Source organism: Gorilla gorilla, chromosome 18 (assembly GCF_029281585.2).
Source record: "Gorilla gorilla gorilla isolate KB3781 chromosome 18, NHGRI_mGorGor1-v2.1_pri, whole genome shotgun sequence".
NCBI lineage: Eukaryota > Metazoa > Chordata > Mammalia > Primates > Hominidae > Gorilla > Gorilla gorilla.
This window is the reverse complement of record NC_073242.2, coordinates 85928942-85940976: the sequence shown is the minus strand read 5'-3', so window position 1 is coordinate 85940976 and position 12035 is coordinate 85928942. Positions and strand designations below refer to the sequence as shown.

The window sequence follows — 12035 nt, the reverse complement described above, 5'->3', positions numbered from 1 at the left end:
AGAAAGACCTGTATGCATCACTTGCCAACATTTACAAACTACTCTGCCAGGTGTCACAACAGAGATAGGAAAAGCATAGATAACTCCCTTCCAAGGGGACTTGAGGTCAAGTAAGAAGAGTCTACTAAACAGATTATTCTATTTTTAAGAGAAGAGCAATCAAGAAAGAACATCCCATTATCAATTTATAATTACATCCAAATCCCAATACAGAACACAACCTATTAACACCATTTTAAAAAGTGAAGTTTATAAAACCATGAGCTGTTCTAATTATTTGCTCAGATTCACAAAGAATTGAGAAAGAAACATTAGGCTGACCAACGATATTATACATTTGTTTTTCGTTCCCAAAGACTCTGATTTCAGTCTGAAATCTTTAAGTCTAAGAAATAAGGAACAGGGTCCTTAATGAGCAATTTCCCAACACAATGACTTTGGCATCTATTTATTTGGGGGCTAGTTTAATAAAACAAAACCAAAAACCCTGGTGTTTAAATCAGGAACAAACCAGGAATAGATACCGGATGTGCAGTTACCCTTTGCCAACCTACCTATCCTTGACCTAGACTTCAGTAGAGTAAGAGTCCACAGGCCAACCGTCCTGGGTCTCACGAGCATATTATGTGTCTCTCTGAGCCTCAGTTTTCTTATCTTGATGTGCAAAAAGAATCTTAGCTACTCATGAAACAACTTCTGGGGAAAAAAAGACTTATCAGGAAGCACTGATGATATTACCTGAAAACACCTAGCACCATAGTTTTTGTAACGTAATTTTAAATCTTCACCTCTAAATTACATGAAACTGCTTTTTAAAAGATAATAGGGAATGGCTATTATGGGTCAGGTGCTTTACATTATCACTAATCTTCCCCAATAATCTCACTTCAATCAGTAAAGATCCTGAAGGTCTGCAGGGTTAATTAAATAACTTGAACAAAGCCTCAGAACTAGTCACTGCTGATTTGGAAAAGCTAGGAAAAAGCCCAGGGCTGTCCTCCCTCAACACCAGGGTGGTAAATGTGTGGCAAGCCCTGGCTCCCTCTGGCACAAAGGCAAAAATCACAGATAAAGGGAGACAATCTTTTTTGCTGCTCCTGGATGTAGCCTCAAAATCACTCTCAGGAAAGACCTCTGGGATACATGAAGGGAAAAAAGAAAAAATGCAGAACAGAGCATGCAGTAAGCTAACGTTTCTGTAAGAAGGAATGGGGATAAGAACATACAGTCTCATATACTTGTATAAAGACACTTCGCAAATTTACACAAGAAAGTACTAATAGTGATTACCTATGGGGAAGACAAAGGGAGAAGAGAATAGGGTATTTGGGGACAGGGTGCTTTAATATCTGAATCATACAACCACACTGCATATATATATGTATTTATATATATATTTATATGTATGTATTTATATACATATTTATGTGTATTTATATATACATATTTATGTGTATTTATATATACATATTTATATGTGTATTTATATATACATATTTATATATATTTTTATATGTATTTATATATTTATATGTATTTTTATATATGTATTTATATATATTTATATATGTATTTTTATATATTTATAAATATATGTATTTATATATTTATATATTTATATATTTATATATTTATATATTTATATATAGTTATATATATATTTATATATAGTTATATAGTTATATATATGTATATATAGTTATATAGTTATATAACTATATATTTTTATAGTTATATAAATATATTAATATATATTTATATAATATATAAATATATTAATATATTTATATAAATATTTATAATATATTTATATGTGTATATATTTATATATTTTTATTTTTATATATTTATATATTTATATATATTTATATATTTTTTAATATTTTTTTTATATATATATTTTTTGAGACGGAGTTGCCCTTTGTCACCAGGCTGGAGTGCAGTGGCGGGATCTCAGCTCACTGTGACCTCCAACTCCCCTGGTTCAAGTGATTCTCCTGCCTCAGCCCCTGGAGTAGCTGGGACTACAGGCACACGCCACCAGGCCCAGCTAATTGTTGTTATTTTTAGTAGAGACCAGGTTTCACCATGTTGGCCAGGATGGTCTTGATTTCCTGACCTTGTGATCCACCCTCCTTGGCCTCCCAACATGCTGGGATTACAGGCGTGAACCACCGCGCCCGGGCCACACTGCCTATATTTTTAAATTAAATTTTAAAAAGAGGGAAAAAAATCTCAACTTAGCACTACTGTCAGTCAATTAACACTGGCAATTAAGAAAAGGGCTACTTAACATAATCATTCTATAATACACTGCTTCAATATATCCCTAATAGTTCAGTTAGTATGAAGTTAGCTACAGCCAAATGATTCACTCAACAAATATTTCCTGAGCATCTACAGTATTCCAGGCACTGGAGATAAAGGAATAAACAAAACAAAGATCCTTATCTTCAATAAGCTTACATTCTAATGGAAGAGACAATATAAAGACATAAAACATATACAATGGCACATAGAAGGATGTGCCAAAAAGAAAAATACAGCAAGAGAAGGGGATATGCAAAGTGTTGAATAAGAAGGGGTTGGTTTGGATTTCAGGGCCTTGCAAGGTCTGAGATGGCAATGGGTAAATATCTGAAGGAAGTGAGAGAGACTGCCATGCAGTCCTTTGGGGGAAGAGCATTCCTGGCAGAAGCAATAGGAAGCACAGAGGACTGGAGGCAGAAGCAGTGCTACCAGGTTTGCTGAAGGAACCTGTAAGAAGCCTGTTCGGCTGGTGCAGCAAGAGCAATGGGGAAAGCAGCACAAGATGAGCTTGGAGAGGCAACAAGACCATGTCATGTAGGGACCCACATGTCAAAGTGAAGACTTTGGTTTTCATTCCATGTGAGATGAGAGTCACTGAAGGGTTCTGAGCAGAGAAGTGACACAATCTAACCTGTCCTTTAATAGTTGCGTTCTTGCTGCTGTGTTGAGAAGAGACTGTAGCAGCGTGCAACAGCAAAAGCAGAAAGACCAGAGTGGTCAGCAGCCTCTAAGATGGCCCCAATAACTCCCACCTCCTGGTAATCAAGCCCTTGTATAATCCTCTCCCCTGGAGTGTAGGCTGGATTTAGTGACTTACTTCTAACCAACAGAGGTGGGATACTACTTTTAAGTTATAGAAAGATGATAGTTTCTGTCTTGGGGGCTATTTAGCTCTCCCTTGGACCCATTCCCTCTTGTTCTAGGGGAAGCAAGCTATCATGCTGTGAGCAGCACAATACAGAGGCCCATTTGAAAAGAAAATAATGTCTGCAGCCAAGAGCCAGAAAGGACCTAAGGTTTGCCAACAGCCATATGAATGACCTTGTGAGTAGATGCTCCTTGCATCTAGCCTTGAAATGAGTGCAGCCTCGGCCAATACCCTGATTGTGCTTAGAGACCCTGAGCCAGAAATACCAAGTAAGAAGCTACACACTTGTTTTCAACAAACAAGGTTTGGAGTAATCTGTTACATGGCAATAACAACAACCAGTTAGGAGGCCAAGTTCAATAATCCAAGCAAGAGATGACAGTGATTTGTACCAGAGTGTTAAAAGTGGAGGCAGTGAGAAGTGGTTGGATTCTGGGTATATTTTAAGGTAGGGTTAACTGGATTTGTCAACATGTGAAAGAGACTGGGTGTGAGATGGGCAAGATGGAGAGGACAAAAGTGAGGCTGAGGTGTCTGATCTGAGCAAGTGAAAAACTGGAATTGCCATTTATAAAGATAGGGAACTCTGTGAGAAGAGAAGGGGGATAGGGAAGGAGTTGCTATCATGACTCAATTCTGGACATATTTAGCCTGTAAGGGCAATGAGACATACAAGCAGAGCCAAGAAGGCAACTAGATAAATTAACAATGGCTAGATAAATTAACCAGATAAATTAACACTAAGGTTCAAGGCTGCAGGCGTAAGTCTGAAACTCTTTGACATATAGATGATAGGTATTTAAAGCCCCAAGCCCAGATGAAATCACATGACAGTGATTGAGAGAGAAACTGAAGAGGTTAAGGACTGAGCCCTGGGACACTCAAACCTATACAGGTCAGGGAATTTGAGGAAAGCTCAGCAAAGGAGACTGAGAAGAAGCAGGCAGACATGTTGGAGGAAGTCCAGGCAAATGCGGCATCCTAAAAGCTAAGTGAAAAAAGTGTTTCAAGGGGAAGACAGCGATCCACTGTGCCAAAAATACTAGTCAAGTAGACAAGTATTCTTTGACTTCATGTTTTTATTAACAGTAGTTTATCTTTTGCATTCAAGCTACCTCGCTTTCTTGAGTAAAGTCAAGGGCGTCTTCTCCTGATGCCAGCAGTGTGTGCAGAATTCGCTGTTTCACTTGCTCCCACTCAACCAACATTGACTCCCGATGGTACTCCTCAGCCATGCCGAAGGTCTGCCAGAAAGGAACAGAGAACAATGACCCTCAGGAAAAAAACAAAAAAAACATGGTTTAAGACCCAACAGAAACCTAAAGCCCTCCAGACCAACCACTTCTCCATAGGTAGAGAAAAAGCAATCTACTTTAAAAACTATCTTTGAAGAATTTACTGACTGAGCGTGGTGGTTTACACCTGTAATCCCAGCATTTTGGGGAGCCAAAGCAGACAGATTGCTTGAGCCCAGGTGTTCGAGAGCAGCTTAGGCAACATGGCAAAACCCTTTCTACAAAAAATTAGCTGGGCACGGTGGTGTACACCTGTAGTCCCAGCTACTTGGGAGGCTGAGGTGGGAGGATCACTTGAGCCCAGAAAGTCGAGGCTGCAGTGAGCTGTGATCTCAACGTTGCACTCCCTCCTTGGTGACAGAGCAAAACCCTGTACCAAAACAAAACAAACTGCACTCCAACCTGGGCAACAGAGCAAGACCTTATCTCCAAAAAAATAAATAAATAAATAAACTTACTGACAACTGTTTGCAACATACTGATTTTCACTGATTTTAAGACATTTTAATAAAACTTTGGTAAAATATAAACTTTTTTTTTCTTTTTTTTTCGACAGAGTTTCACTCTGTCGCCCAGGCTGGAGTGCAGTGGCACGATCTCGGCTCACTGCAACCTCCGCTTCCACAGTTCAAGTGATTTTCCTGTCTCAGCCTCCCGAGTAGCTGGGATTACAGGCGCCCACCACCATGCCTAGCTAATTTTTATATTTTTACTAGAGACAGGGTTTCACCATGTTGGCCAGGCTGGTCTCAAACACCTGACCTCAGGTGATCTGCCCACCTCGGCCTCCCAAAGTGCTGGGATTACAGGTGTGAGCCACCGTGCCCAGCCCACATAAACCATTTTTAAGTGTATAGTTCAGTGGTATTAAGTACATTCTCATTATTGTGCAATCATCACCACCATCTCTTAGCTCCTGGCAACCACCACTCTACTTTCTGTTTCTGTGAATTTGACTATTCTAGGTACCTCACATAAATGGAATCATACAGTATTTGTCTTTTTGTGAGTGAAATAAGCCAGAGACAATCAGCATAATGTCCTTAAGAGTTGTAGCAAGTGTCAGAATTTCCTTTCTTTTTAAAGCTGAAAAATATTCCACTGTATGAATATACCACATTTTCTTTATCCATTCATTCACTGATGGACACCTGGGTTGCTTCCACTTCTTGGCTTTTGTGAATAATGCTATAAACGTGGGTGTACAAATATCCCTGCTTTCAATTCTTCTGGGTATATACTCAGAAGTGGAGCTGCAAGTGGAACTGCATGGTAATTTTATTTTTAATTTTGTGAGGAACCGACATACTATTTCCATAGAGGCTGTACCATTTCACATTTCTACCTGCAGTGCACAAGGGTTTCAATTTCTCTACATCCTCACCAACACTTAATACGTTGTTTTCTGGTCACACGTGGTGGCTCATCCCTGTAATCCCAGCACTTTTGGGAGGCTGAAGCAGGCAGATCAGTTGAGGTCAAGAGTTCAAGACCACCCTGGTCAACATGGCAAAACCCTATTACTACTAAAAATACAAAAATCAGCTGGGTGTGGTGGTGTGTGCCTGTAATCCCAGCTACTTGGGAGGCTGCGACATGAGAATAGAGGTTGCAGTGAGCTGTGACTGCACCACTGCACTCCAGCCTGGGCAACAGAGCAAGACTGTCACAGAAAACAAAAACATAAAAACCATATATATATATTTTTTCCCCTGTTTTTTGCTTGTAACCATCCTAATCGGTGTAAAGTGGTATCTCACTGTGGTTTTGATTTATGTTCCCGTAATGATTAATGATGTTGAGCATCTTTCCATGTGTTTATTAATATAAACATCTTTATAAAAGCTCTGAAATTAGATCGTATGTCATAGCAGTATTTTTTCTTTGTAGCATATAAAATCATGACGGATTATAAAATCAATAGTATCTTACGATATAATAAACATCTAAGATAAGAAAAAACAAGTTTCTCCCAGTGTTTTATTATTATTATTTTTTTCTGTTGCCCAGGCTGGAGTGCAGCGGAATGATCTCAGCTCACTGCAAACTCCGCCTCCTGAGTTCATGCCATCTTCCCACCTCAGCCTCCCAAGTAGCTGGGATTACAAGCATGCACCACCATACCTGGCCAACTTTCGTGTTAAGACTTTTAGTAGAGACAGGGTTTCACCATGTTGGCCAGGCTGGTCTCGAACTCCTGACCTCAAGTGATCCGACCGCCTTGGCCTCCCAAAGTGCTGGGACGACAGGCGTGAACCACTGCACTAGGCCCCAGTGATTTGATTTGATTTTTTAAAGAAACACTAAACTTTCATAGGAGGAAGCAAACCAGTAAAAGAAAAAGAGCCCTCTGGGATTAAACTGCCTACCAAGCTACTCAAAGTTACTGAAAAGCCACTGTCTACTGGTAGTTGCAGGTAGCTGACAAAATAAAGGCATTCAGAAGGAAAACAAAAAAGGAAGTCTGGGGAGTGGGTGGGAGAGGGAAGAAGGAAGATGACAAAAAAAAAAATCTGAGAATTAAAACAACATAGATAAAGATTGAATTATGACCATTCTCAGCCTATTATTCTCCAATTGGCAGACCAGGTTTCCCATCAGCTTAAGCCTTTTCAAAAAGCCATTTCATTTACAATCAGATTGGCATCTAATTAGGCAGCAATAAGGGAATGAGTATTAGCAATGCCTGCTTTATTATTGGCAACACAGATAATTTATACTGATAATATTGATATGCATGAGCTTTGGGGAACTGTTAGAAAAATCACATACATATACTCTTCCTACAATTGGGATGTTTCGTTTCAGACCAGTATTTATTAAAATGTGAAAAAAGGACATCAGACATACATACACATAGACACGTGATTAGGAAGAAGGTTGGTGCGTTGCTGGACCCTTTTCTAATACATATTCTGCAGACACAGGAGAAATGATAATTACAAATTTTAAAAACAGTCTTCCAACTGTTTTTTTTCTTTTCACTGAGAGTCAGGCAGAATGGACCATTCCAGGCAGTCAGCCTGAGCTAAAAAATACCCAGAGAAAAACCTTTGCTTCTTGCTCACATCTGTAAACTTTAAACATGAAAGTTATGCATTTTAAATCAAGAGAAGTATGATGGAACACAAAGGTGGGGTGGGGCAGGGGGGAAGAGATAATTTTCTTAGAAGTTGTCCAGAAAGAATGGACAAGTGTGAGCCACAATTTTGTCTAAAACTTTCCTACATAGTGGTCAAACCAACTGCCTCCTCAGCCTCTAGCCTCTCCCAGCAAGGTAAAATGGAAGGCCAGGTGGCATAAGGATCAGGTAGGGTAGAAGTTAGGAGGCAGGGGGAGGTTGATATGCTATACAGCCTACTGAGCTGCAACACGAAGTGAGCACACCACAAAGTGTAGCAAGTCTTTTTTTCTTAAGGACAAGACCTCTGGCTAAGAGTGGCAGAGTAGCAAAGGCAATTAAAGAAAACAGACAATATACCACCCACAGAGACTGCTGAAGAGGACAGTGGAGACAGACTTTCAGCATCAGGTAAGGGTCAGAATGATGACAGTGGGAATTAACCATTCCCTGTTAATTGGGCTGCCTGCCTGTGTGCCAAGAACTCCTGCTTAGCACTTTGAAAGTACTTTGAAAACTATCAGCTTTCCGGGTTCAAATCCTCAGATATATCTGAAAGGATGCCAGGCTACTCATTTAGAAACACCCTCACAACCTGAATGAACAGTGCTGTAGTTCTATTTACCATTAGTGTGATAAGGAGCTTCAAATAAAAATAAATGGCCCAGGTGGGCAAATTGCTTGAGGTCAGCAGTTCGAGACCAGCCTGGCCAACATGGTGAAACCCCATCTCTACTAAAAATATAAAAATTAGCTGGGCATGGTGGCAGACGCCTGTAATCCAAGCTACTCGGATGGCTGAGGCAGGAGAATCACTTGAACCCTGGAGATGGAGGTTGCGGTGAGCCAAGATCACACCGTTACACTCCAGCCTGGGTGACAGAGCAAGACCCTGTCTCAAAAAATAAATAAATGATCCAATATCAAAAATCTCTTCCCTTAATTGCATCACCCCCAGCTTATCTTAATTACATTAGAGGTAATCGAACATTCAATCTGTGGGCTAATCAGGGACGATCAGTCACCCATCTGTCCCATTCCAATCTATTTTGTTTATATCCACATCTGAACCATTGAACTAAAGTGCAAAGAAGAATGCTAACTAGAGGAACTAATGAGAGGGAATCAACAGAACTGCTCAACTAATAACTAAGAGGAGGGCAATGAGAGTCTAAGGTGAGGTGGGAAGCAGTGATAAGAAGAAACTCAATAGAAAAGAAAAAGGATAAACTGGAAGTGTGGAGAGATCTAAAAATTAAAAGGAAGGCAAAACAATCCACAGAAAATGACAAAACAGTGGAGAAACTATTATAAATTAAATCTGAATCTTTCAAGTTTTTGTTATGTGTGGAAAATATTTCTCTTTGAACACAGTTAAGAAAAAAAGCATGGGAAGAATTGGACAGCTGAATTAAGAGCAGGTGGGGAGCATTTGAACCCCATTTTCATAAAGGGAAGAGGGCAATATGCTTTGACTTCACACCCGTTTATTACTGCACTGTTGCTGGCTTTTAGAAACACTGCATATGTTCTGATAATGTTGTTCTGTTTTTGCCGGGATGTACCAAATGGGGAAAGACAGGACACACTTGTGGTTTTGTAGCTTGTTTTCTTGGCATTTCAGCAGGACACTGGCAAGTTATTCAAACATGAAATACTCACAAAAATACCAGAAAGTTGCTCACTTTTTGTGTGAAAATGATTCTTGCTCAGTGGCAGTTTCCTGGTGTCCAGACAGGTCAAAGGTCTCCTCCTAGGCTGGCTCCCAACACTGGAATGCCTCCCTCACAAACACATATGCACACATTTTGCACTGTGGTATGTCACCTAAATGTTTTGGCTGGCTGCACATTTAGTCTCAGTATGGCACAATGTTCAGAGACTGCCAATTCCAGAAACACATTCTGTGGGGTAAATGGATTAATAAAGCTTGGTAGCATTCAACAATCCTAATTTAATTTCACTGGTCCTTTACAGCAGGAGAATCAATGTTGGTGAGTAACTCACTTAATGTGTGAACCAAAAAAAACCCTTTTAAAAATATTTTCAGATCTGAATCAAGTGAATTTCTCTGTATCTATGACTAAGTACTATTGCCAACAATATAATTAATGAAATTTTGGGGATTTTATTTATTTTTTTGAGACAGAGTCTCACTCTGTCACCCTGGCTGGAGTGCAGTGGCACGATCTCAGCTCACTGCAACCTCTGCCTCCTAGGTTCAAGCGGTTCTCCTGCCTCAGCCTCTTGAGTAGCTGGGACTATAGGTGTGCGCCACCACACCTGGCTAATTTTTGTATTTTTAGTACAGACAGGGTTTTGCCATGATGGCTGGGCTGGTCTCGAACTCCTGACCTCAAGTGGTCCACCTGCCTTGTCCTCCCAAATTGCTGGGATTACAGGCGTGAGCCACTGTGCATGATGGGAATTTTATTTTGATAACTAAACATATCAGTCATTTAAATAATGACTTTGGAATATTTCCTTATAAACTGGAGCTGGCAAGTCTCCCTGCTGCCCTATTTCACCTCAGTACTACTGAGACATGTTCACCTTCACAGAATATTTTAATAAAGCACACTGAGAAGCAGCATTTTTTTCACTTTATTATTTTTGAACTACGTAATAAATAAATTTCACTGGATATAAGAATTAAATAAGTAAACAGCAAAACAGAGGTGTCACTTCAAGCCTACACCCTTTGCAGAGAGGGCCACTGCTAGCTGATGGAATGTATCCTGCCAGCCTCCTTCCTGGGGAAAGCTGCACTTCTAGAACCAATTCCACAGGACAACTAGCCTTTCTTTTCCCTCACTGAAAGGCCCCAGTGGCCCAAAAATCTCTTTCACTATAATGGGATGTTATGGAAAGGTTTTGATATTTGGATCCTTGTCAGAAATAAATGGAGATAACTCACATGTTAGTAAACAATCTTTGAGTATCTTGCAGGACTGCTTGTTGCAGAATATTGTTGCACATATAATGGCTGCTCTTTGGTGGACTTATTTACCATCTTTTCAAGCATGGAGCTAGTTTCATGTGTGTGTGCTTTTTTAATTTTTTTTGAGCTTGGAGAAATTGTTAATATAAAAGGTGGTCCACTCATATTGTGTAATAAAAGGAAACTAAGTTGAAGGAAATTGTCAGCGATCACAGCTGCTTTTCTGAACTGCTGATTCAGTAGAAACCAAAATGCCATTTATACAATAACAATGAAACCACTAATTTTCTGGTCTTTCCATTTTAAGATTAATTTAATAGTTAATTGTCCAGTCCAGTGTCTCAGATGCATTTCAGTCACTAAATACATACAGAGTTATAAAGCATGGTATTCTCCTCAAAAAATGGTTCCTGTAGAACTCTCTCTGTAGGAGAGAACTGGGCATAGGATAGATTCCAGCTTCCAGATCCCACACTCCCCTAGTATATACTGCTACCCCTCATCTGCTTTTTTTTTTTTTTTGAGACAGGATCTCGCTCCTCATTCTGTCCCCCAAGATGAAGTGCAGTGGCGCGACTTGGCTCACTGCAGCCTCTACGTCCCGGGTTCAAGCAATTCTCCCACAACCACCGGAGTAGCTGGGACCACAGACGTGTGCCACTATGCTTAGCTAATTTTTTGCATTTTTTGTAAAGATGGGGTCTCACTATGTTGCCTAGGCTGATCTTGAATTCCTGGGCTCAAGCGAACTTCCTGCATCAGCCTCCCAAAGTGTTAGGATTACAGATGTGAGCCACCACGCCCAGCCCTCTTGCCCTCATCTGTATACATCTACATTTTGGTTAATTTTCTTACCCTCTTCCGGGACTCTTCAATGGCAGACAGCAGGGCATTGTCCTTCTCATTCTTCAGGAAGCCCTATAAATGGGGGAAAATTAACACAACTTAAAATTAACTTTCAAAAAATCAAAAGTATACTGCAGGGCAAACAATAACCATAATGGTATCTACTATGCTACCTACACCTCACAGAACTCTCCCAACTTGAAAACATCAACATAGATGATTTTTACAGATGTTTCTTAGTTTCTTCCATTCTGGGAGCACATGATGATTGTTACAAAGTAAAGTCCCCATGAAACAACAGTGTGGGGTTCTATATCCCATAAACATGTAAAAAGTGGAAAGTCAAGACTGTCCTTCAAAATTCCTAAATGGCTCATATTGCAGATACAGCCTTGGTGATGGAGCTAGTCACAGTTCCTCTAACTGTTCCTTAGTCTATATTTCTCTGTTGGTTTAAATTAATTTCTTCCTAACATTGATGACATCATCATTGCCCACTTGTCTATGTGCTTTTCACTTGTTGGCCAATCTCTGGGATATTCTAAAAATCCTTTCTTTACACATTTCTTCCAGTGTTTTGCCATGTGCACTCTCTCTTTCAGGTCTGATGATGTCCACTGCTCGTTTAATATAGGTGAGGTGAAAAGACAGCCT

At 39.9% G+C, this 12035-nt stretch overlaps 1 protein-coding gene across 4 annotated transcripts in view; it reads right to left on the bottom strand.

Moving 5' to 3' along the window:
- NUP93 (nucleoporin 93) overlaps positions 1 to 12035 on the bottom strand; it is a 112724-nt gene that overhangs the window by 34887 nt on the left and 65802 nt on the right. For all 4 annotated transcript variants that reach the window (XM_004057681.5, XM_055364296.2, XM_055364295.2 and 1 more), the window contains 2 exons: positions 11391 to 11453; positions 4294 to 4422 (listed from right to left, as the gene is read on the bottom strand). In XM_004057681.5, coding sequence (XP_004057729.1) covers positions 4294 to 4422; positions 11391 to 11453 — 192 coding nt within the window. The remainder of the gene's footprint in view (positions 1 to 4293; positions 4423 to 11390; positions 11454 to 12035) is intronic.